Source organism: Barbus barbus (genome assembly GCF_936440315.1).
Source record: "Barbus barbus genome assembly, chromosome: 41".
NCBI classification, from domain to species: domain Eukaryota; kingdom Metazoa; phylum Chordata; class Actinopteri; order Cypriniformes; family Cyprinidae; genus Barbus; species Barbus barbus.
In genome coordinates this window covers 6,682,573-6,705,480 of record NC_136719.1, presented here as the reverse complement: position 1 = coordinate 6,705,480, position 22,908 = coordinate 6,682,573, and the positions used below count along the sequence as shown (strand labels likewise).

The following is a 22,908-nucleotide window of genomic DNA, read 5'->3' as shown; positions in this document are numbered from 1 at the left end:
CCATTTTTATAGGCCCCCCAGAAAAAGATTGGGACGGCCCCCCCACCCCCTTGGCCCCCTTCAAATGTTCAATTCGATAATCCGGCCCGCAAATGAAGTTAATTGAATAGCCCTCGTCTAAGTCATTATAATCAGTAATTATGTCGCCACTGGATGCAACAAATGCCTCGTTTGTAATGGGTTTTATTGTTTTAGTCTGGTCGTGCCAGGAAACGCCATCACTATACGGTGAGGGGCGTAACATTTCAATCACACGCTTGAGATATTCGACCAATCACAACGCACTGGATAGCTGGCCAATCAGAGCACGCCTCGCTACTCAGAATGATGAGCTTTGTAAAAATCAACGCATTTCAGAAAGGCGGAGCATAGAGGAGCAACAATAATGTACAGTATGTGGAAAATAATGTGTTTTGTGAACTTTAAACCACATAAACACATTGCATTACACCAAATACACCAAATATTGATCTTTTTAGCAATGTCATATGACCCCTTTAATTTAATTCAGTTCATTTCTATTCATTTCGGTACAGGTCAGTTCAGTTCATTGTAGTTCAATTCAGTAGCCAATAATGTAGTCAGAGTTTAGAATAATTTAGTTCAGCTCAATTCAATTTATTTCTATTCAGGCCTGGTCAGTTCAGTATGTTTGACTTAATGGAATTAATCAGTTCAAATCAACTGAGTTTAATATACTTTTTTAACTTTATAGCTCATTTAAACCAATTCAAAAAACAATTTAGTTCAGTTTAATTTGAACTAAATTGTTAAAAACTAATAATTTTAACTAACTATTTGCACTGTAGTCCAAATTGTTCTGCTCATTTCCGTTCAGATCATAATTTAGCTTCAATTCAATTCAATTAAGTTCAATTAAATTATTTTCAGGTCAAGTCAGTTCATTAGTTCAGTACAATTTATTTCAACAATTCACTTCAGTTTGATTCATTTCTATTCAGTTCGGTACAGGTCAGGTCATAAAAAAATGAGTTCAGTATAATTTAGTTGACTGTAGTAGTTCCATGCATTTAAATTAATTTATATTATAGCTGAGTTCAGAATAACTTAGGACAGTTCAATTCATACTGAGGTCTGTTCAGTTCAATTCAAATCAATTCCGTTCAGTATAATTTAGTTTAGTTCAATTAGTTCTGTTCGATTTAGTTCAGCGTGATTCAGTTTACTGTAGTTTAGTTCAGTTTAAATCATTTCTCTTTGGGGTCAGGTAAGTTCAATACAATTTAGTAAAATTTTGTTTAGTTCAATTAATTCAACCAACTTCAAATAACTTATTTCTAAATCCGGTCAAGTCAGTTTTGTTTTTCAGTTTGTTTGACTGAATTAAATTTATCAGTTCAGTTCAAATCAATTCAGTTTAATGGTTGATACAGTAGATTTACCTTTAATATTCTTTCAAACCATAAAAACAATAGCTTACATTAAATTCTTTGAATTAATAATTTAATTAAAATACATTTTGACTTGAATTATGGTTATTAATCAGCTGTTAATTAGTCTACCAACAATAAATTAAAGCTGCAGTCCGTAACTTTTTTTGGTTAAAAATGATCCAAAATCAATATTTGAGCAAGTACATAACCAGCCAGTGTTCAAAATTACCACCTTACTTTAGCCCGAACGGTAAACTTATAATAATGTTTTATAATTTGAGTGGTACGGGTAGGTTTTCGCAGGAAATTCAAGCATGCTGCTGTGTCATTACGTCACGTCTGTAAACATAAAGAAGTTGTCCCGGCTAGGCTATCGCATGTGATTATCCTGCAGGTGGAGGATCCTTTAGCCTTTTCGCACAGCAGCTAGAATAATTAAATATAAAAAAATTACGGGTTGTAATCCAGAAAGGATTAAACACATGTGAATGAAATTAAATTATATTCCAGTTTTAAATGTGCTTCAGATTACAGATAGCATGGGATTACAAAAGATTTGTATTTTAAAGAGAACCAGTTCGAAGACAGCATAGTTTTCTTTTTGGGTTAAAAGAATTTCTTAATATGAAATTCAAATGGTATGACAATTAGATTAGACTGTACAGAAATTTAAATCTACATGCTAATACACACTATACTCATAGTCACGCAATGCTGATGTTGTTAACATTTATATTTTGAGAATAAAGTATAACAATAATAATAATTTGCACGGTTTGATGTGACATGAGCTAATCGATTGTTAGATTTAATCACCATTAGTAGTGTGATTTATGGTAAGGCTTTTTTTCTCAGTTGGTCAGAACAAATGTGGCAGACTTGTTACTTACTTGTTCAGATGACAATATACGGTGAAAATTCCATATTCCAAGACGTAGGCTAGAATCTTTGATTACTAAATATAGGATTCACACATTCACTGCCACACATTCACCTCAAAACATGAGATTCATCCGTGCTGGAGCCGTGCCAGAGTACAACCTACGCACTGAAGATAATTCCACAAGAAACTGCAATTCCAGGTTTTCAAACAGAGATGGTGACAAAGATGCAAAACTTACAAACTGCAGCTTTAAAAATATAAATAAAACACGCTAAAACACACTAAACCCCTGCATACTGTAGAATATACAGTATAAATAATTAGAATATGAAGAAATACATTAAAGAGAAGAGATGAGACTAGAGGAATTCAATACATTGTACACATCAGAACATTTTAGCATGTTCAGAGTCATTTTTGCCTCAAGTCCTGGATAATTTCTGACACTGCTGTAAGTTTTCAGCAAGTAAACTAGCACTCTAGCCATAATCTTGTTTTCTTTTCTTTTTTTTACATCCTTTCAATCAATCAGTGTTGCTCTTGCGTTCATCCTTCTGTCTGGTCATGTCATACTTCAACACAAGCATAATCTTTCACACAGCGAATAGGTACAACACTACCCCCCCCCCCCCCCCCCCCCCCCCTCCACTCCTGCTTGTCTCTCCATCTCTCTTTTCTTCTGCAGACTGCCTCCAGTCCCACAATCCTTTGCGCCAGGACAGTTTACATGCATAAGAACTCAATGATCCCTCTCAGCCTGGTGACAACTGACTGATATGAGACGTCAGACGTGGGTCTGCATTCATTATGAGGTTCCCACAACATCTGTTCAGACACACAGGGCAAAAAAGCAACTCACAACTCAAAATCATCTTTTTCATTTTCACTGGAATCCAACCATTTAGACGAGATTAACTGAGAACTGTATGCTGATGTGAAAAAGATTGAGCCATTCAGCCTAATTAAGATAGGCTGGCAAAGTTTGCTGACTTTTGGTAATCTGTGTGCTTTTCGAAATTGTTTGTGCCGCTGATGGGGTCGGTAACCTTCGCAGTAATGAGGAAACTAAACAAATCTGGAGGCCAGTCTCCTCTGGCTGTCAACCTCAGGTAGCCTCATCACAGCTCTGCTTTAATGGACTAAACCCACTGCATGCTAAACAACATTTGTATGGCACTGTTGCCGTGAAGGAATCAGACAGTTTACTTGTTTTCCTTTTTCAATTAACCCCGTATTTAGTCTGTCTTCCTCATTCTCTTGTCCCTCTCATCTGTAATATTATGTGCATATAAGACTTTACACTAACAGAAAATCAACTGTGCTGCAAAGTCACATATTCACAAAGCAAAAGCAGCCATAAGTCATTCATTTTCAATCAAAGATGGCAATTTCTGGCAGTCATTTCTGAGGTGCTGTGGATTACCAGCAATTTTAGTTTGTTTTATTTTATTAGTAAAAGCATTCTTGTTAGATGTTGATTCATGCAATGATAACCATTTATCTTACGCTATGATAAATGATGTGCTGCTAGCCTACAATTTATATTAAAGCGCTGTCAAATCCAGAATTTATTTTAAGCTGGAAGTGCTTACTAAAAACATCTTATTTTACCGTTAATATATTCCATTTGCAATCACATTTTCAGAAGCTGTGGCCAGTGGTGCAGACAGAAATGTCAGGGCAGCAGCAGGAACACCTGCTGAAACAAATATACAGCCACCTGGTGATGTGTGAACACCCCATAAAGATTTAACTACCCTCACTGAAGCCATCATTAATGTGCGTGCGTTGTTTGAGTAGTTTTAGCACCACGTCACTGCTGCTGAAACTACATTTGTATTACATTTTCATTTATCATAAAGAGGCAAATAAACACAGGAAGTGTCCGTAATTCAAAGTTTCAGACATTGTTCAGATTAGTAATCTGTGCAAGTTAATGAAACTTGTCTTGTTTACTCTTGTTGTCCATTTGTATGAAGTTCTGTGAAGTTTGGGCATTGAATTCAGCAGATAGATTAATTTGTGGGCATCGCCAGACAAATTAACTAATATTTTTGGAACACTTTGACAAATCAAAATTTTTGTCATGAGGATATGGGGATGATACATGCCAAGTATTGTGCAAATCAGACAAACAGCCTATATTAAATTCAAACAAACAAATTAGAATGGGGGATAAAGTTGATAGATAATCATAAAAGTGAGAAATTCTTGGAAGGGCTTAAAGCAAGGATTAAAGTATCTTTTTATACTTCTACCTTGTGGATAATTTTCACACAATTCAGTACAGATATTTTGACTTTCACACAATGTATGATCATTTCCAGTTTTGTAATGGTAGACCGTTAAGATTTGAAGTTATTAGCCACTGAAGTTTGATTGGCTGCTGGCGGCCATGTTTTTGAAATATCAAATTATTAACCTACATATTTGTAATGCTCTGACATCTAAAATTCTTTTGATTCATCCAAGCAAATCTTTTGATCATGATTCTTTTGTCATGAGCGTCTGGAGATGATATGTGAAGTTTTATGCGCATTGGACCAACGACCTAGGAGGAGTTAAAAATACAAAATGGCGGAAAAATTACAAAAGTGAAACCATCAATTCATTGACAAAAAAGTAAATTTGATTATAGGCCTTTATGGTTCTGAAGATATGACCCAAAATGCAAATTTCCATATTATAGCGCCACCTAGTGTCTGTGAGCCCACCAAGTTTGGTGTCTCTATAATTTACGGTCTCTGACCCCCAGACAGTTTTAGGGCAGAAAAAAAAATTTTTGAGAAAAAATCCTCACAAACACAACAGGGTTCCAGCACTTTGTGCTTGGACTGTTAATAGGACGCAATACCGGTCCTAAAATATAGTACTTATACAGTATAGTACTTTTCCCCAAATCCTCACTTTTTTCTGACAAGATAACTTATGAAAAATATTTTACACCTTAATGAAATGCAACATGAAAAAACAAGAACATCTTGTGGGTAATTAAATAAACCACTTGTGAAACCATTCTCGTACATAGTTCATTAGTCATGATCATGGTCGTCCTAATTATTTCTATCCTTGACAATCTTGCCAACAGCAATCTGACACTTTTGCTCACCTTGAAATAGCAAAAGTTTATCCCTAATCATTCCCAGCCCAGTCTCCAGCCAAATGCAGCAAATTAATGTTATCTTTAACACAAATTCCATCGGCAAAACTCATTTTCATGCCAGGACTGGCCCCATGAGATAAGCCTTGTTAGAATAAGCCACAACATAACACTCTGCAAAGGACTTCATTTTGTCACACTAACTGGACTCTACCCACAACCTCTGCCAAGTGCAATCATGTGTAATGGAAGTTTAATCTCAGAATATGATCTAGTAATGATGGATTCATGACCACCAAGTCATTTCTATGGCTTGTGGGACGTCCAATTAGACAACTGCCGGGAGTCTCGCTTGACTTCTGCTATACGATTACACAACATTCTTCATAATACCAGGTTGCATCTCACATGGCCGTAGGTGATATGATATAATACTACATGCATATGAATGGTAGTGTCCAGGATGTTATATAATGGAATATATTCATTGAGGAACATCAGAGAGGAAATAGCTCATTGAGACAAAAAGCTCATTAAAACTGAGTACTAATTGTCTTCAAATGAAACCGTAATTGCATATGGGAAGCAGGGAAAACATGTCATGACTCAAATTAATATTATGTTTAAATCTGATATAATTTACACTGTATGTCTGTATGTGTGAATATTTTTTATTGTTAGTATATTTTAGCATAACCCACAAGTTCTTTAGCATTATTCATGTTCTTTAAGTACTGATACTACAATGTTATTAGACGCTGCCATCTATCGATGTGGATTAGCAGGAGGTTTTTTTTTTATAAATCACACTGATACTAGAGAGTTTTAGAGTGGTCTATACAATAATTCACTTACCTATACAACAAAAATTGCAATGTTTGCACTCATTCTTTGTATTTCTGGCTTCAGATTTTTTTATTCTTCAGTCACACTAGTTCTGATTCTCTCATTATCTCCGCTGGTAAAGCACTATAATATTGGTGTTTCATTTTCTAATATTCTCTCTTCACATCACCAAGAAACAACTCAACGCTACTAGCGTATCAACAGAGGCATCACATCATTTTAACATGGTAAAATACATCGGAGTTAATGTATTAACCATGTTAACACCTGTTATAGAAAAATATTATGTTGACAGACTTTAGCCTACATCATTCTACATTATTCAGATGACTATCCACAAAAACAATTTATTTCTTAATGTGTAAAACTTTCAAAATTATCACTGAACTATTGAAAGAACCTCTAACTGTAGTATTACAGTTCATTATCACAAAATAATAATGATGTTCATGTATCATGTTTTCCCACTTATCACACATGCATCTGACAAAATAAATCAATAAATAAGTGGGCATATAATATTGATTTTAGCTGAAATTATTAATTATTAATTATGAATCTTAAAAATGTATATTACAATGTTCCAAACACTATCAGCCAAAAAATAAATCAAACACTGCAACAGTATTACAGTCATTTAAAAATTGATGTTTTCTGAGGTCATTTTCACTGCAGTTGATAATAAGACTCAAGATGGATTATAAAACAAGAACCTGTGGTGTGATATGAAAAATAATAAAATGTGACCAGTGCTGGTAAAATGAGTCGGAATGCACACAATCTAATTTTGAGCTATAGCCTACAGGCAAAAGAAGTGAAAAATGTCAGTTTTGCTCGAATTTGTGGTTTTCACAAAACTGAGTTCATTAAGCCCTCTTATAGATCCCAATGCTCCAAATAGTAGTTAGACATCTAAAATGACCTTTATTTGTAGCCTACGTTTTCTGAGAGGGGTACCTTTTTCTCTGCTCACTTCTGGTCACCACAAGTTGTAGGTCTGTTGTTACAAAACGCAGCATTCCAGCTTCGTGAATATTCATATTGAGTTCTCGATTACATGAGTCCAAAATATCTCAACTAAAATATCATAAATTGAAAAAAATATTATAAACTAAAATATCATAAATTGATAATAGCCATAAGTCGTTTACATTTACACAAGCACACACAGCCTCTGTATGCATTTTATTTTCTATGATTGAACTGTTACTGTATACAGTTCATAGCAACCTAAAGGGTGTCTCAACTGTACCCACTTCACCACCTTGTATATTTCTTAAAATGCTATGTATTCCTTTTAACATTCATGTTAGAAAATATGTCCATTAACAATAGACAGTTGAAATATCACAAATATTATTTTTTAACAGAATTTGCGTAGCATATGTGTAACTGTGACTTTTATCCTATTATCATAACACTGTACAACTAAACAACATGTGAAGCAATAGGACACTAATCCAGGTACAGATGATATACACTGTGTCTCAACCGTACCCCACTGACATACTCGCACGTTTCTCTAGTTTATGAAAAGGCCTTGCATGGCACAATGTCATGAAATATGTTTATTTTTAGAGCACAGAGGAACGTTTGAAATTATATATGTTAAGTTTAACAATCATAAAAGAATAATAAGCTATTCATTGTGGAAGGGACACGGGGAAATGAAAATGTCACCTTGGAAAAAAAATTTGAGACGCACACATTTCAAATTTCCCACGATCAAAGAGAACACTAATACACATGTGTGAAGCAAAAACCACAGCTCGGGGTTCTTGTGTATGCAAGTTATTTAAGGTGTTTCAACTGTACACATGCAAGTGTAACATTTGGACCAATCAGACACACAACTATTTGTTATATTTAACAAATAATCTCTTATGCCCCCTCACCTAACCAACTATGAGGGTCTGTGGACCCTTCCCCCCGAAATGCATCTAACACTTAAGAAGGCAGAACAGGCCTCTGGTTCCATGGCAACCCATCTGATAACACTTGTTTTATTGCTCAAAGGAATGCGGGAACTCACTTCTTTTCCCCTTAGGAAAGATACATGGACTCTTCTCTAATTAATTCATAGAAAAACCTTTCTTTGAATGAACACATATCTTCAGGTCATTGTGTATATTATTACTGTTCTTGTATATGTTTTTGCGTATTGTATCCTGTTTTATGCATGATTATGATAGAACACTAGTATTACCTCATGTATATCATGTTTGGTCTCTATCAATTCGTCTTTGGATGATCTAATTGAGAGTGTATATTATATGTCGATACCTATGCAATATATATAAGTGTTCTAAGAATCTTTAATAGTTTGTATATCAACGTCCAATCTGGTTCATATGCAAATTACCATGCATGGAGACAAAAGCCCCTTTCACACAGTAATACCAGTAAATTGCCGTAAAATTACCAGAACGACTTTACCGGTAAATTCAAAAATGCGCTGTTCACACAGGCAACGACATTCTGTCTTTTTTCCGGAAAAGCACCATTCACACATCCATTCCAAAATACTGGTAAATTGTGTGACATCATTAACCTCCAATGGCTGTGCTTGTATTTGTAAACATGGAGGGGTATATGCGGTCAGTCTTTTTGTTGATGGTTTCATTTTTGTTTCAAACTTTTGCATTCATGCAGCTGTTTTTGTCCCAGAGACATCGTAATAGACGACTACAAACCAGTGCTTCATTTGAAAATGTCGAGGTCCCGGAACAAAGTGGGGTGATGGATCCGGCATGTGATTAGAGGAGGGAGAGGTAACGGAGCATTCAGCCGATCACATTGGTGGGCCAGCTTAAGTGATTAACAGCGTGCATCAGTTGCTTTTATTCAATTTTGAAAACAGCCATTTCCAGGCTTGGGGGGAAAAAATACAAAAAAATAATTAAATTCTATTTCTAATTTTACTTATAATTAATCATGTCCAGAATTTTGTGGGGGATTGTGTGTATATTACATAGTTTTACTCATCCCCGCAGCTTTCAAGTTTATAATGAGGGGAATTCTTGCAAACATTTATTCAAGATAGCAAGTAGGTTATATGTGTAAATAAATCCACACAAACTAGCAGATTAAATCAGTCATTTGAAAACAGTGTGAGTGATTCAGCTGGACGTGTCTTCTCTCTTTCACTCTATGAAAGCGGCTTCACATCAGCACATCTCGTCTGCAACGAGCTGCTGCACACCGATCCAAGACTTTCGCTCGCATTTCAGGACAGTTGACAAAATTGTAACTTGCTTAATCGGGTCATTGTTACATCGTCACAAAAATTTATAATTTGCACGTCTTTTTAAGCCAATAGGTACTCGCGTGCTCCAGAGGCTGTTTCGAGGCTGTGCGCTCACAGTCACATCCAAAGCCATCTAGCGTGTATCATATTGACTTATTTTACGTAGTTTGTTGTTGAACTTAAGTGGCCAAATACACACAAAATTCAGTCCTTGCCGTCCTGTCCAGTATCCAGGATTTTTCTTAAGTAAATGTGAACAGTTGAAAAAAAAACCTGTTATGTTTACACAAATGCAGAGGTCTGTGCGACGGATATGGGCGGATACATGGGAAAGTGTGGAGTGAATGTGTCAACTGTGTCAGAAGGTTATGATTGGCCCGGAGTAGAGTCTTACGTCGGCGCGTTCTGAACGTGTACATGCTCATACCGGTAATTTTCCTTCTGCATACACACACAGCAGAATTCTGGCAATTTACTGGTAATGTTACAATTTCTCATACCGGTAAATTGCCAGAACTTATTTAATTTACCGGTATTTGGTAGAATTTGGTAGAATTTACCGGTATTTTTGAAAAGGTCCTGTTCACACATGATCTCTTTACGGTAATTTTCCGGAAAAGTCTGTATGTGTGAAAGGGCTAAAAGAGTCGCAAACTTTTCCTCCAAAAGTTCAAGTCACCATAGGCCCTTTGACTCCCAGAGGTGTGACCTCTATAGCAGATAAAGCTCTCACGTAAGTGACACCCCTGCAGTCTGCGGTTCTGTTAGATTCTAATAAGATGAGAATGTGAGCTAAAACTCTTCTGAACACTCTAAGTTTTGTGCCAGGCCTTGTGGTCTTGACTTTCCATTCAACAAAGTATCCTCGGACCTCAGCAGATCTCTTTCTTTGTTCTTTTCCACTTTCTACCTGGAAAGAACATTTCTACCTCAGAACATCTTTGGAATTCATCACTTTTCAACCCGGAAGAACGTGATCGGCAATCCAAAACCTTGAAACCATTAAAACTTTCATCTGAGACTGCATTCCGGACACTCGTCACGACCAAATGCATTGTAAGTATTGTACATTTAACTAAACAAAACAGAGGTTATTAGTACAATTTATAGACCCCGTTATAAACGGCGCTAATGGTTTTACTCAGGTGGTTAAATTACTTTTTTCCATAACTGCATTCTCTGGTTTTCCTGATGGTTTCATCCATCAACTCTCATTAGCCCTTTCCCCATGTATGAGTGATTGTATGTATGTATGTTTGTTTGTTTGTTTGTTAGACTAGTTTGCGTTAGTGTTTAGTTAATAAAAGTTGTGTGCACAAAAGTTGCGTTTCTGGTTCTGCCTTGCAAATTAAATGTCTCTTTACGATTTTGACCCTCGCTACATGCTCTAATGCATTAATAGGAAAGTATTTCCTGTGGCCAAGGACATATCCTTTCTTAGAGTTGATACGAACTTGCACTGAATGCTCGCTGGACGGGCAGATCAGTTGATGGCAATTTAATTCTGCTACAGTTATTACTGTCAGCCGATATAAATAATTGTAATTAATCATAATTAAATGTAATTATTTATATACAATTCCCTTTTGATCTTATAAATTGTTACAGAAATGGTGGAGAATGTGGGCAATCGTTTAAACATTATTTGCAAGCAGACTCAGTATCAAACTTTTGTGTTTGTCTCATAATTTTATTAACGTTTTACACATGCAGTTTCTGATAAAATCAGATAGACTATATCTTGAATGCACCTTACTACGTGCAGCAGTTATCAATGCTACAATACATGTTTAAATCGTACAATAAGGAACTAACCTGATATTAGCAAAGAAATCCTAATTTCTGTTGTTAGTAGATCGTAAACCTTCCCTGACGAAATATCAGATTAGCAGCCCGTATAGATGGTACAAGACTAAATCTGAATTTGGGTGAAGAAATCCCCATTTTCATCTTTAAATGTGTAAATCTTCTCTGATGAACAAATCTCAGATTAGCGGCACAAATTAATCCGCGTAGCGAAGCAATCCCACTTGCAGTGATATTGCAGTGTGTGAAGTCCCCTCATGCTTCAAATGCTCCACCATAATCCCCATCCCAAAGAAACCCAAGATTACAGGATTTAACGACTACAGACCTGTGGCTCTAATATCTGTGGTCATGAAGTCATTTGAAAAACTGGTTTTGGCTTATCTGAAGGACATCACTGGACCCTTACTGGACCCCCTGCAGTTAGCCTACAGAGTAAACAGGTCTGTGGATGATGCAGTCAACATGGGACTGCAACACCTGGACAGACCAGGGACTTATGTGAGGATCCTGTTTGTGGACTTCAGCTCGGCCTTTAACACTATCATTCCAGACCTCCTCCTGCCCAAACTAACTCAGCTTTCCATGCCCACCTCCGTCTGTCAGTGGATCAACAGCTTCCTGACAGACAGACAGCAGCTAGTGAGGCTGGGAAAATAAACATCCAGCACCCGCACCATCAGCACTGGAGCTCCTCAGGGCTGCGTTCTCTCCCCACTGCTCTTCTCTCTCTACACCAACGACTGCACATTTACAGACCCCTCTGTCAAGCTCCTGAAGTTTGTAGATGACACCACACTGATTGGCCTCATTCAGGACGGTGACGAGTCTGCTTACAGACAGGAGGTTAAGGAGTTGGCTGTCTGGTGCAGTCTTAACAACCTGGAGCTCAACATGCTCAAAACTGTGGAGATGATTGTGGACTTCAGGAGAAACCCCCCTGCTCTCCCCCCACTCACCATCATGAACAGCACTGTGACTGCAGTGGAGTCATTCAGGTTCCTGGGCACCACAATTTCTCAGGACCTGAAGTGGGACATTCACACTGACTCTATTGTGAAAAAGGCCCAGCAGAAGTTGTACTTCCTTCGCCAGCTGAGGAAGTTCAACCTGCTACAGGACTTGCTGAAACAGTTCTACTCTGCCATCATTGAATCCATCCTCTGCACTTCAATAACTGTCTGGTTCAGCTCAGCTACCAAATCTGACCTCAGAAGACTACAGAAGATAGTCCGGACTGCTGAGCGAATCATTACACTTACAGTCATTACAGGTACAACCCTTCCCACTCTCCAAGAACTGTACTTATCCAGAGTGAGCAAAAGGGCTGGTAAAATCACTCTGGACCCCTCACACCCAGCACACTCCCTCTTTGAACTGTTGCCATCTGGTCGACGCTACAGAACTCTGTGCACCAGAACGACCAGACACAGAAACAGTTTCTTCCCTCAGGCAATCCATCTCATGAACACTTGAACTCTTAACAATAAACATGAAACACACAACACTATCATACTTTTTATTTTTATTTTACACACATACTTATTACATTTCAAATTTGCACCTAACATACCTGTACATACTGAATTGTCTATTTTGTATATTGTGTTTGTGCTATTTGGCACATTGTCCATTTTTGCATATTTGTACATTATTTATTTTATTACTTTTTATTTTTTTTTATTTTATTTTTTTTATTACCTGTCCTGTTGCTGTCCTTCTGTCGCACTGTGGAGCTACTGTCACTAAAAGAAATCCCTCCTGATGGGAATCCCCCATGGAGAGCCGTTGAGGAGAGAAATCAGGTCCGAGAACCATACTCAGCCCGGCCAGAATGGTGCTACCAGAAGTAGATTGACCTCGTTCTGGCGCATTCTCGCCAGAACTCCCAGAAACAGAGCGGTCAGGGGAAAAAACGTACAGACGAAGCCTCAGCCACGACTGTACCATGGCATCCAGCCCCCATGGAGCTGGATGAGTTAGAGAGTACCAGAGGGGACATTGCGCTGTCTCCTGTGTAGCGAAGAGGTCCACCTGTGCCTGGCCAAACACTCTCCAAATCTATTCATTCCCCAGACCTCAGCCCCTGTCTCGACAGCATGTCTGCTCCCCAGAGGTGTCAAGTAACGAAGTACAAATACTTCGTTACCTTACTTAAGTAGAAATTTTGGGTATCTATACTTTACTGGAGTAATTATTTTTCAGCCGACTTTTTACTTCTACTCCTTACATTTTCACGCAATTGTCTGTACTTTCTACTCCTTACATTTTAAAAATAGCCTCGTTACTCCCATTTCATTCCGGCTTGTCATCGTCATGGGCGTTGCTAGGTCATTTTTAGGGGGGCTTTGGCACCCCTAAATTTCTGCTCAGCCCCCCTAAAAATCTTGCGATTCTTCCCCTTTAAATTTCAAACGGCAGCAGACTTCGGCTCCTCCCCATCTTTCTGTGCGTTCTTCAATCCACAGACTGCGGTGGCGCAGAGGAGAGGACAAGGTGTGTGTTTATCGATAGATTGTTATAATATCTACATCTGTGCAGTTCTTTGTCTTAAATACAGTTTACAAAAAGTCATGGGAGAGCATCGGTTTCCAATCTTCTGTAAAGTTTTCGCTGCATTCACCATTCATCACACCACAGCTGTTTCCTTCAGCGAAAGCCCTTAACACATTATACGCATACTTTATAAAACAATCACGTTATTGCTATTTTCATTTGAAAATTTAGCTTTCAATATAGAACTTAATATTACAGTGCATGTGGCATTAACTACCATACAGTTATGCATAGAAGTGATTAAAGACAGTGACAGACAGCACTCAGTCAGTGCACTCATTTTAATTGCATATCAGAGTGATTGACAGAGATTGAAACATTGTGTGTCCTTCTCACAGACTGCTTCAGTTTTGCGTTTTTTTTGTTTTTTTAACTTTTAAAAGTTAATCACAGCACCCACATAGTTTAATCCATTGTCCAGCCTTATAGCTGTGTTGTTTATATTGCTAATATGGATAGTCAGTGTAAGTTTAAAGTGATATGATGTTTTATGTTTACAATTTTATGTTTGTACTTGAGCATAGAAAAAGATTTGTACTAGTAATGCAAACAGTAACATTTTTTGTTTGTACAGTAAACAGGTGTGTGTGAGAGATCAGGTAGACTTGTATTTGGCTTGTACTCGGATGTTATACCCATCTATGCAATACAGTGGAATACTGCAATAAGTTTAGTATACCATCCTACCCTATTAATACATTTTTTTGTAAATATTTATTTATTTTTTATTATTATACCATCATCAAAAAAAAAGAAAGAAAAAAAAAAACCTATCCAGATAAATCGCGCCATCCGGATAGAGTGAATTGTGGTTGGATGAGAATATAAACCTATACCATTCCGACACCCTATTGGTTTGTACGCGATCCATCGCACCTGCACATGACACAAATCACGTCACACTCAAAAAAGATTATTTCTTAAAAGTGATTATTTCTCCACTACTGGCTCATTTATCAAACGGGTGCTTTCTCTTCATCCGTTGCCCTCACAGATTCCTGCAGCTAAGCTTGGATGTACATTTACATTCCAATAAAGGTTATTGATGACATGCCTCTGAAGTTTGATTTTTTGCACCATTACAATACTTACAGGCAACTAGTCATCATATCTTCCGCTCCATGAAACACGTTAATGCTCAGTAGTACACATATATGGTTTTTTAATGTATTTGCATTGTACTAAAATGCGTTCATTTTCAGTGGGCACATATCCGGCTGAAACAGGTAGACCAAATTTTTCAACATTAACATTTTAATATAACATTATAGTCATTATGGCCTTTAGAAAAATGTTTTTTTGAGGAGGTGGGGTAGTGCACAATAGGCCCCTGTGCCGCGGCCTAAGCTTTTGTCCTTAACGGCATTTTTATTTTTTTTTCACCAATTGATGTGCCACGTGAGATGCCGACCACTCCACAGACCGTGGGCAGGGTGGCCACTTATGACCGCACCCCAACCGTAACGCTAATCCGTCGTTAGCGTTATGTGGCGACACAGAGCTCCCAACACCGGGCCCTGAGACAAGAACCAAGGTTGTCTCCACATGTCTAAGGCACGTAGGCACCGTCGCATGACCTTGATCATGCAAATCGGGTTTCCCCCCGGGGGGAACCCCTTGGTCTTGAGCCAACACTGTAGGGGTCTCATGTACAGCAGGCCAATAGGTATCACGTTGGATGCAGCTGCCGTCAGACCCAGCAGTCTCTGAAACTGCTTGACAGTGAGTGACTGGCCTTCTTTCACTCTCCTGACTGCCATGAGGATCGACTCGATCCGAGCAGGGGGCTTACGTGCCTGCATCGTGGTTGAATCCCACACCACACCAAGATAAGTGGTTCTCTGTAATGGAGAAAGCACCCTCTTCTTGGCGTTCAGTCTTAACCCCAACACTTTTATGTGAGTGAGAACAAAATTTCGATGTTGAGCCACCATGCGCTCCGATTGAGTGAGAATCAACCAATCGTTGATGTAATTGAGTATGCGGATGCATTGTAGCCGCAACAGAGCTCATTAGCTCATTCCGACTTATTTTGCCAGCACGGATCTTTGGCCACGTACACACTGCAGTTAAATTCGGTTGTCAGTTCACCTTTTACTCCTTAATCGCATTCTGTACACACATAGTTCACTAAAATACGGGGGTGACAACCGCATTCTACAACTGCACTAACTCCCGAAAAATACAGGTAGTGACAACCGCATTTACAGAAATTCTACGCAGTGTGTACAGAACTGAACTGATCAACTAGTTGTTAATGACGTATTTGAACATGCATTAGAAATGTGTCTTCGTCTGTATGTGAGATGCAAGAAAATAACAGTGAAAAAAGTCTTAACTTAGCACATTTTGACACTGCGCTCATGAGCCCTGCGGTAAAGTATCAGTGTTGCCAGATCTTCATATAAATAACAAAAAAAACAAACAAGGATAAGCAGAAAAAAACACTACAACACCCAAATGCTTTATGTTTTATAACACAAAAAAATCATATATCTCATATCCACCACAGGCCACTTTATTAACTCCATAAAGTGCCTACCTTTATAAGAGAAGACCAAACAACATGCTGTCACGGTGCACACAGCAGGGAGGAACGAGGAACATGCAGACGAGGATAAACTCAAATATAACAGTCTTTACTTCAAACAAGGCAGGGCAAGACAAGGCAGGGGAGATACACAGAAACAGCAGGAGTAATGAGTAGACTAGATGAAAACTAACTGAACAGACAGGACTTAAATACACAGGATAATCACAGATAATAACTAAAACACAGCTGAACAGATTTAACTAATAATCACAGGACAGGAAACAAACCAAATATGGAAACATGAGAAAATGCAAAGAGAAGATAAGGTGATTTCCCTCAGAAGTGTAAACAATGGCTCTGTGGAGCCAAGACTATAGAAAACCTGCGTGGTCTAGCCTGAGAATTAAACTTTTTTAATGCTATTTGAGCAAAATAAACAACTTTTATGAGACAGTTGTTGTCAGATTTCATTGGTGATTTCAAATATGAAATTTAATCTTAAAGGTCCCATGAAATCAAAATAGAATTTTTTTGGGTGTTAGTATCAATATGTTAGTCTGTTTATCTGTATGCCAGTGTGCTCCAAAACAGTGAAAAATTCGCATTTAGAAGATATAAACATTCAAAGCTTGCAGTTTGTCACTTCTGCCAAAATGGCTCAACGATTTTTTTGACGTCACATCGAACTTTATCTTCTCATCAAACTTTCTGTCTAATCAAATGCTCTCTGGAAATCGAAGTGCCCGCCCCCTACACTATAAATAGACGCTGAAGCCGCGGCTAAAATAGGTCACTTGTTCACAGAATTAGTATTTTCTGTTCGGTGAATGGCACGTAGTGCACTATATAGGGGAGAGGGAACGATTCAGACAGTGTAAATATGCTTTCCATTAAGGAAAAAAAGAAGTCTGGTTTCGCGTTGTCACGCTAACCACTGCAATGCACACACACACGGTCTGCGCTAGTCCAGAGACATGATAGCACGGAGCGGATCACATGCGCGAGTCGGCGCAGACCACAAAACGTCTCGGACCTATTTGAATTCTACACAGAATGCTATATTTTATACCAATATGGATGAGATTGTGGCTGTCATACCCTGTCAAATGTGGCTTTACGGAGCTCAACGGCTCTGAACGGCTTTAGCCCAAGCTGTGATATAAACGAACACTATTGGCTATTATAAAAGGGGGCAGGGCTGCTTTATATGTCCCACCCTGTCTTCCTGTTTCAGTTAACCTGTTAACCTTCGCCCCCCATTTTGGGCCTCACAGGTGAAAATAACCTACCTAAATTAAAACGGTAACAGTTCCTGACAAAGTGTGCTACACAAACAAATTAGGTATCTTTGGAAAGAACACACTCTAGGCTTTACTATCCATCATCCAGAGTTGATAATGCTCAAAAAGTTAAAAAGTTATAGACACTGACGTGCCTTGAAAAATATTTTTTTAGTTTAGTTTAGTTTTTTTATTTCATATACAAATACATGAAATAAGTCCTGAAGGAATCCAGACAAGTAATGGATTGAAAGCCACATGTCTCATGAGTTTATATTTCAAATTTGAAATATACCATGAAAAATTAGATTCCTGCCATATTTTTTCTGAAACTATTTATAGTCCTCCCACCCCCCACATCCCCGTTTGAGGAAAAATAACCACCAAATGGATTGCAGAATTATACAAACTATTTTATTCATTATACATATTCCTGCATAGTTTTTCAATTATAAAATAATAGACAGAATTTTAGACATCATAAGTGATTTATTTGAGCACTAAAAAATACAAAAATAATTATTTGAGTAATAAAAAAGGAAATAAAATAGAAATAAATTGCTTTGTATATAGTATGTATTCTGAAGTAGAGGTGTCACGGTACGGCGAAGAAGCGCCGCGAAAAGATGAGGTCAGGGTCCAAGTGCAGGTGAGGTGCTTTAATCAAACAAACAGAAAGGCCAACACGGCACAAAAACCAAAACAGAAAATGACTGGGATACAAAACGGCAGTCCAGTTCATGTATCCCAGACCACAGCAGACACTAGAAACAAAAACCCCAACCACGCATTTACAAATCACAATCAACAAATAGACAACGAACCAGCCCAGGACTGCAGACACCAGGAGAATAAATAGGGAGACAAACGAGGAGGACACAGGTGAAGTCACTGAAACAATAACGAGATAACAAGGAGGGTGGGGTCAGACAATAGACAGGAGAGCACATGGCACAAACCACAAACAACAAGCCATGTGCTCAAACAAACACACAGTGACATCTGGTGGCCAATCAGGGCACACCAGCAGGACGTGACAAGAGGGCTGCATTGGGATTGGGACCCGCCGGGTACCGCGGGACCCAACGCAAATCTCGCGGGAGCGGGCGGTTTGAACTTTGCTGCGGGCGGGAATGGGCGGCTAAAAAAAAACACTGCGGGATCGGGAGGTAACCTAGCGACATGATGTCATTGTCAACAAAATCAAAGTACTTGAAGTCTAAAGAAACGCGCGGTAGCCTAAGCGTTTTGGATGTCCAGATAGCCCAGGCTATATTCATCTTCCCTACCAGTGCGTCAGAATACATGCAGATCAGGGAAAGGAACAAACATGAATCTCTTTAATAATGGCAATACAATACGTTTTTTTTTTCCTGTGGGACGGGAGAAGACACAAAATCAATGCATCTCTATTATCGTGCGGGAATAAATTCTCAGAGTTTTGCAGGTGCGGGCAGGAGTGGACATACATATTGCGGGTGCGGGCGGGAGTGTAACACACACGTTGCGGGAGCGGGCGGTAATGGTCAGAAATTCGGCGGGCGGGAGCGGGATGAAGAAAACAGTCCCGCGCAGGGCTCTATTCTGAAGTATATATTCTGATTGCCAGACATGAAGTGATATTGCCAGACATGGTCATACAGTCAGTAATCACACGCTGATGTGCGTCCATACAGATGATAATCAAACAGATGGGCCATATAATCAATAATAGCTGATCATTGAATCACAATGATAGCCGTCATAGAGTCGGTAATAAACACGCTGATGTGCGTCCATACATATGATAATCATGCAGATACGGCCACATTCCCCACACACACATATAAAAAGTGTTGAAGAAAAAAAAAGAAAGTTTTTTATGGAAAAACCAGATCGCTAAGTTACGCCCCGCTCAGATGACAGCTGCAAAGCAAATCAGGGTTGGAGCTAAACTCTGCAGCGCATTGGCCCTCCAGGGCAAGATTTGAGGAACCCTGCCTTGAAGGGACTTTGGTGAAGCTATCAAAACCTTGCTGTTTGTTTAAACATTCCGCCCAGCAACAATGGCTCAACCAATGGGGTGAGTTTGGTGGCGGGGCTACATGATTTTCTGACCAATAGTAGAAATAACTGTTCAAGAAAACTATTTGAAAACCCAGCAGTGTTTTGTAATTGTGCATATGGGATACTAAAGGCATAGGGAATCACACACAGCGAAAGGAGGGTGCGATAAAATCTTAACAAAGCTAGCATTTGTTAACCATTGTACAGAGACCGAATCTGAAAGACTCCTACAATTTATAATTCAAGCGTTAAGAACCCGGTTTAAAGTTTGCTCTTTATTCGACTTGCAAATAACCTTGAATTTCAACAGTTGGCTATGAGCATGTGTGTTTGAACATGCGCCAGTGACCTTCTCCCATTCACACACACACACACACACACACAAACACCACACACATCCAGCAGCCCTCATGCAATACTGAGCTCATCTGAGCCAATCCTGAAAACAGGAGAAAGTCATAAAATCTGTTCTATTTAAAGTGATGCTCACAACACCAGAGAAGCTCCATTTACATATGCATCTCCTCACAGTTCACTGTCAATCAGAACAAAGATGTTTAACATATAAAAATAAATAAATCACACGCTACTGTCAGCCATTCCGCTAAGCCTTTGTTTTAAGGTGACACATCACAAAAGGATATTTTTTTCAATTCACACCATTATAATCAATTATTTAGAACAAAACAGATAGAGCATAAAGAACACGCTAATCAAATCTGGTAGTTAAAATCAGGGTGAAAATATTTTATTATGAAATAATTATGGCCCTCAAGGTTGATGCATACAAAGAGGGAATAATTAATTTCATGTACGCCTCTCATTGTGTCTTCTAATAGAAAAAACATGCGTATTATGAGAGACTTCAGGTCAAGCTTACTCTGATTCTTGGGTAATGGCTCAAATAATGGGATGCTATAATATCCAGACATCAGGGGTGCTTTTTTCTCATCGCGACAGGTGGATTATGAACCTGTTATGACGGTTTGAGTGTGCAGTGATAAAGAAGGACAAAGGTAGCTAGCGAGCGATAGCACTGACAAATAGCTCAGAGGAGAAGTTTACCAAGTGCTGCTGAACACATGAAATATCACAGAGCCAATGCTGTAAACAAGAAAACCTCTACATGACCTTCAGAGCTGGGAAGGAAGGGCATAAATATTTTATGATGGATGAAAAAGAAATCCTGGATAATATTAAACACACATGTGAATATGAAAGTCAAGGTCTGTTCACACCAGTCCAACTGCAAACATGTTTTTGCACAGCAACTATTAACATTCTCGAGGCTCTCACACAACCATTCACAGGCAAATATTAGTCATTTCCTGAATAGTTGTCATTTTAGTAATAAATACTGTTATTTTAACATTCTATTGTACAATAACAATAGAAAACAATACAAAAACTGACTTTTGCAAACAAAGTCCTCTGGTAAATATTACTCATTTTTGAATGGTTGTCAGTCAGTTACACTCATAATAATAATAATCATAAAGATAATCAATTTTCTGAATAGTTGTCAGTTTAATAATCTGTTTCACAATTAAATTTCACAATATTACTGTTTTTTCTGTATTTTTCATCGAATAAATACAGCCTTGATGAGCAGAAGAGACTCCCTTAAAAAACATAAAAAATCTTACTGATCCCAAACTTTTGATCGGCAGTGTAGTTCATATTGATATGAAACCTTTGTAGTCTTTGTGTATACATTGTTGAAATAGATCTCTCCCAGAGGAAACAATTAAGATGGTAGAGGGACCCGATTTGTGCTTTCTCTCCTGTGGGTAGCGTGACTGTGATTGTGTACCTGTATTCCTTCTGTGCCGGGCTGCTGCAGCAGTTTGAGGGTCCTCCTCGTCACCCTCTGGCCGCATCCTTCATGCCAGGTCAGGTTGCCCCCGGCCTTGCGTGGCAGCTGATAGTTGGGCTCCTCTGCTGAGACTGTGTGCTCCAGCGCAGACCGACAGAAGCTGAAGCTGGACGCAGCTGTGGAGGACAGACGAAGACAGACGATGAAGACTATTATAGTGTCCACATCACAACATATTACACAGGATCACTGTCAAAGCTCCATGAATTCTGAACCCTCTCATTAGAATGTCAGTCACAGGTCATTGTTCCATACATTTCTACCCATAACAAAAAAAAAACAAGTAGATATTTGTTATTATTTATTTTATGCCTGTTTTGATTATTTTACTGAATTGTGCATGGTAGATTTCTATGACATAAGAAATTAGGACAGGTATATATTAGTATTGTATTGAATAATGCAACGTTGGAGTCAGTTATTAAAAAAAAAAAATTCAATGAATGTTTTTATTCAGCAAGGATGCAATGATTTGATCAAAAGTGACAGTAAAGACTTTTTTAATGTTATGAACACTTTTGAACTTTTTTTATTCAATAAAAAATCCTGAAAAAAAAGTAGTACGATTTTCACAAAAATATGAAGCAGCACAACTGTTTTCAACATTGATCATCAGCATATTAGAAGGATTTCTGAAGGATCATGTGACACTATAGAATAGACTGATGCTAAAAATTCAGCTTTAAACTTGATCATTACCGAAATTCAAAATCACAATAAAGACAAATAATACGTATGGGGACAAACATACACCGACACATTTTACTAGTAAATTAGTCAAAAGTATTGTAAATATAAAGTATAGTTGCAAATATTTTGGTACTCATGTTTATTTTTTGCATTGGAACACAAAAAAAAAAAACAGAAGAAAAGTCAACTCTGATACAATTCCACACAGAACCCAAAATATTCACTGGACAAAATTATTGGCACCCTTAACTTAATATTTGGTAGCACCCCCTTAGGAAAAAATAACTGAAATCAATCGCTTCCTGTAACCATGCATGAGTTTATTACACCTCTCTCCTGGAATTTTGGACCACTCTTCTTTTCCAAACCGCTCCAGGTCATTCAGATTTGAAGGATGTCTTCTCCCAACTGCTGTTTTGAGATCTCTCCACAGGTGTTCTATGGGATTCCGATCTGGACTCATTGCTGGCCATTTCAGAGCTCTCCAGCGCTTTGTTTGTAACCATTTCTGAGTGCTTTTTGAAGTGTGTTTCAGGTCATTGTCCTGCTGGAAGACCCATGACCTCTGGTGGAGACGCAGATTTCTGACACTGGCCACTACGTTGCTCCCCAAAATTCTTTGGTAATCATCAGATTTCATGATACCGTTCA

General features: G+C 38.3%; 1 protein-coding gene across 2 annotated transcripts in view; it reads right to left on the bottom strand.

Annotated features, from left to right (window-relative positions):
* The window catches only part of LOC306860448 (sterile alpha motif domain-containing protein 10-like), a 92,611-nt gene that overhangs the window by 37,065 nt on the left and 32,638 nt on the right, over nucleotides 1-22,908 (bottom strand). For both annotated transcript variants that reach the window (XM_079402175.1, XM_079402174.1), the window contains one exon: nucleotides 21,505-21,683. In XM_079402175.1, the coding sequence (XP_079258301.1) occupies nucleotides 21,505-21,683 (179 nt within the window). The remainder of the gene's footprint in view (nucleotides 1-21,504; nucleotides 21,684-22,908) is intronic.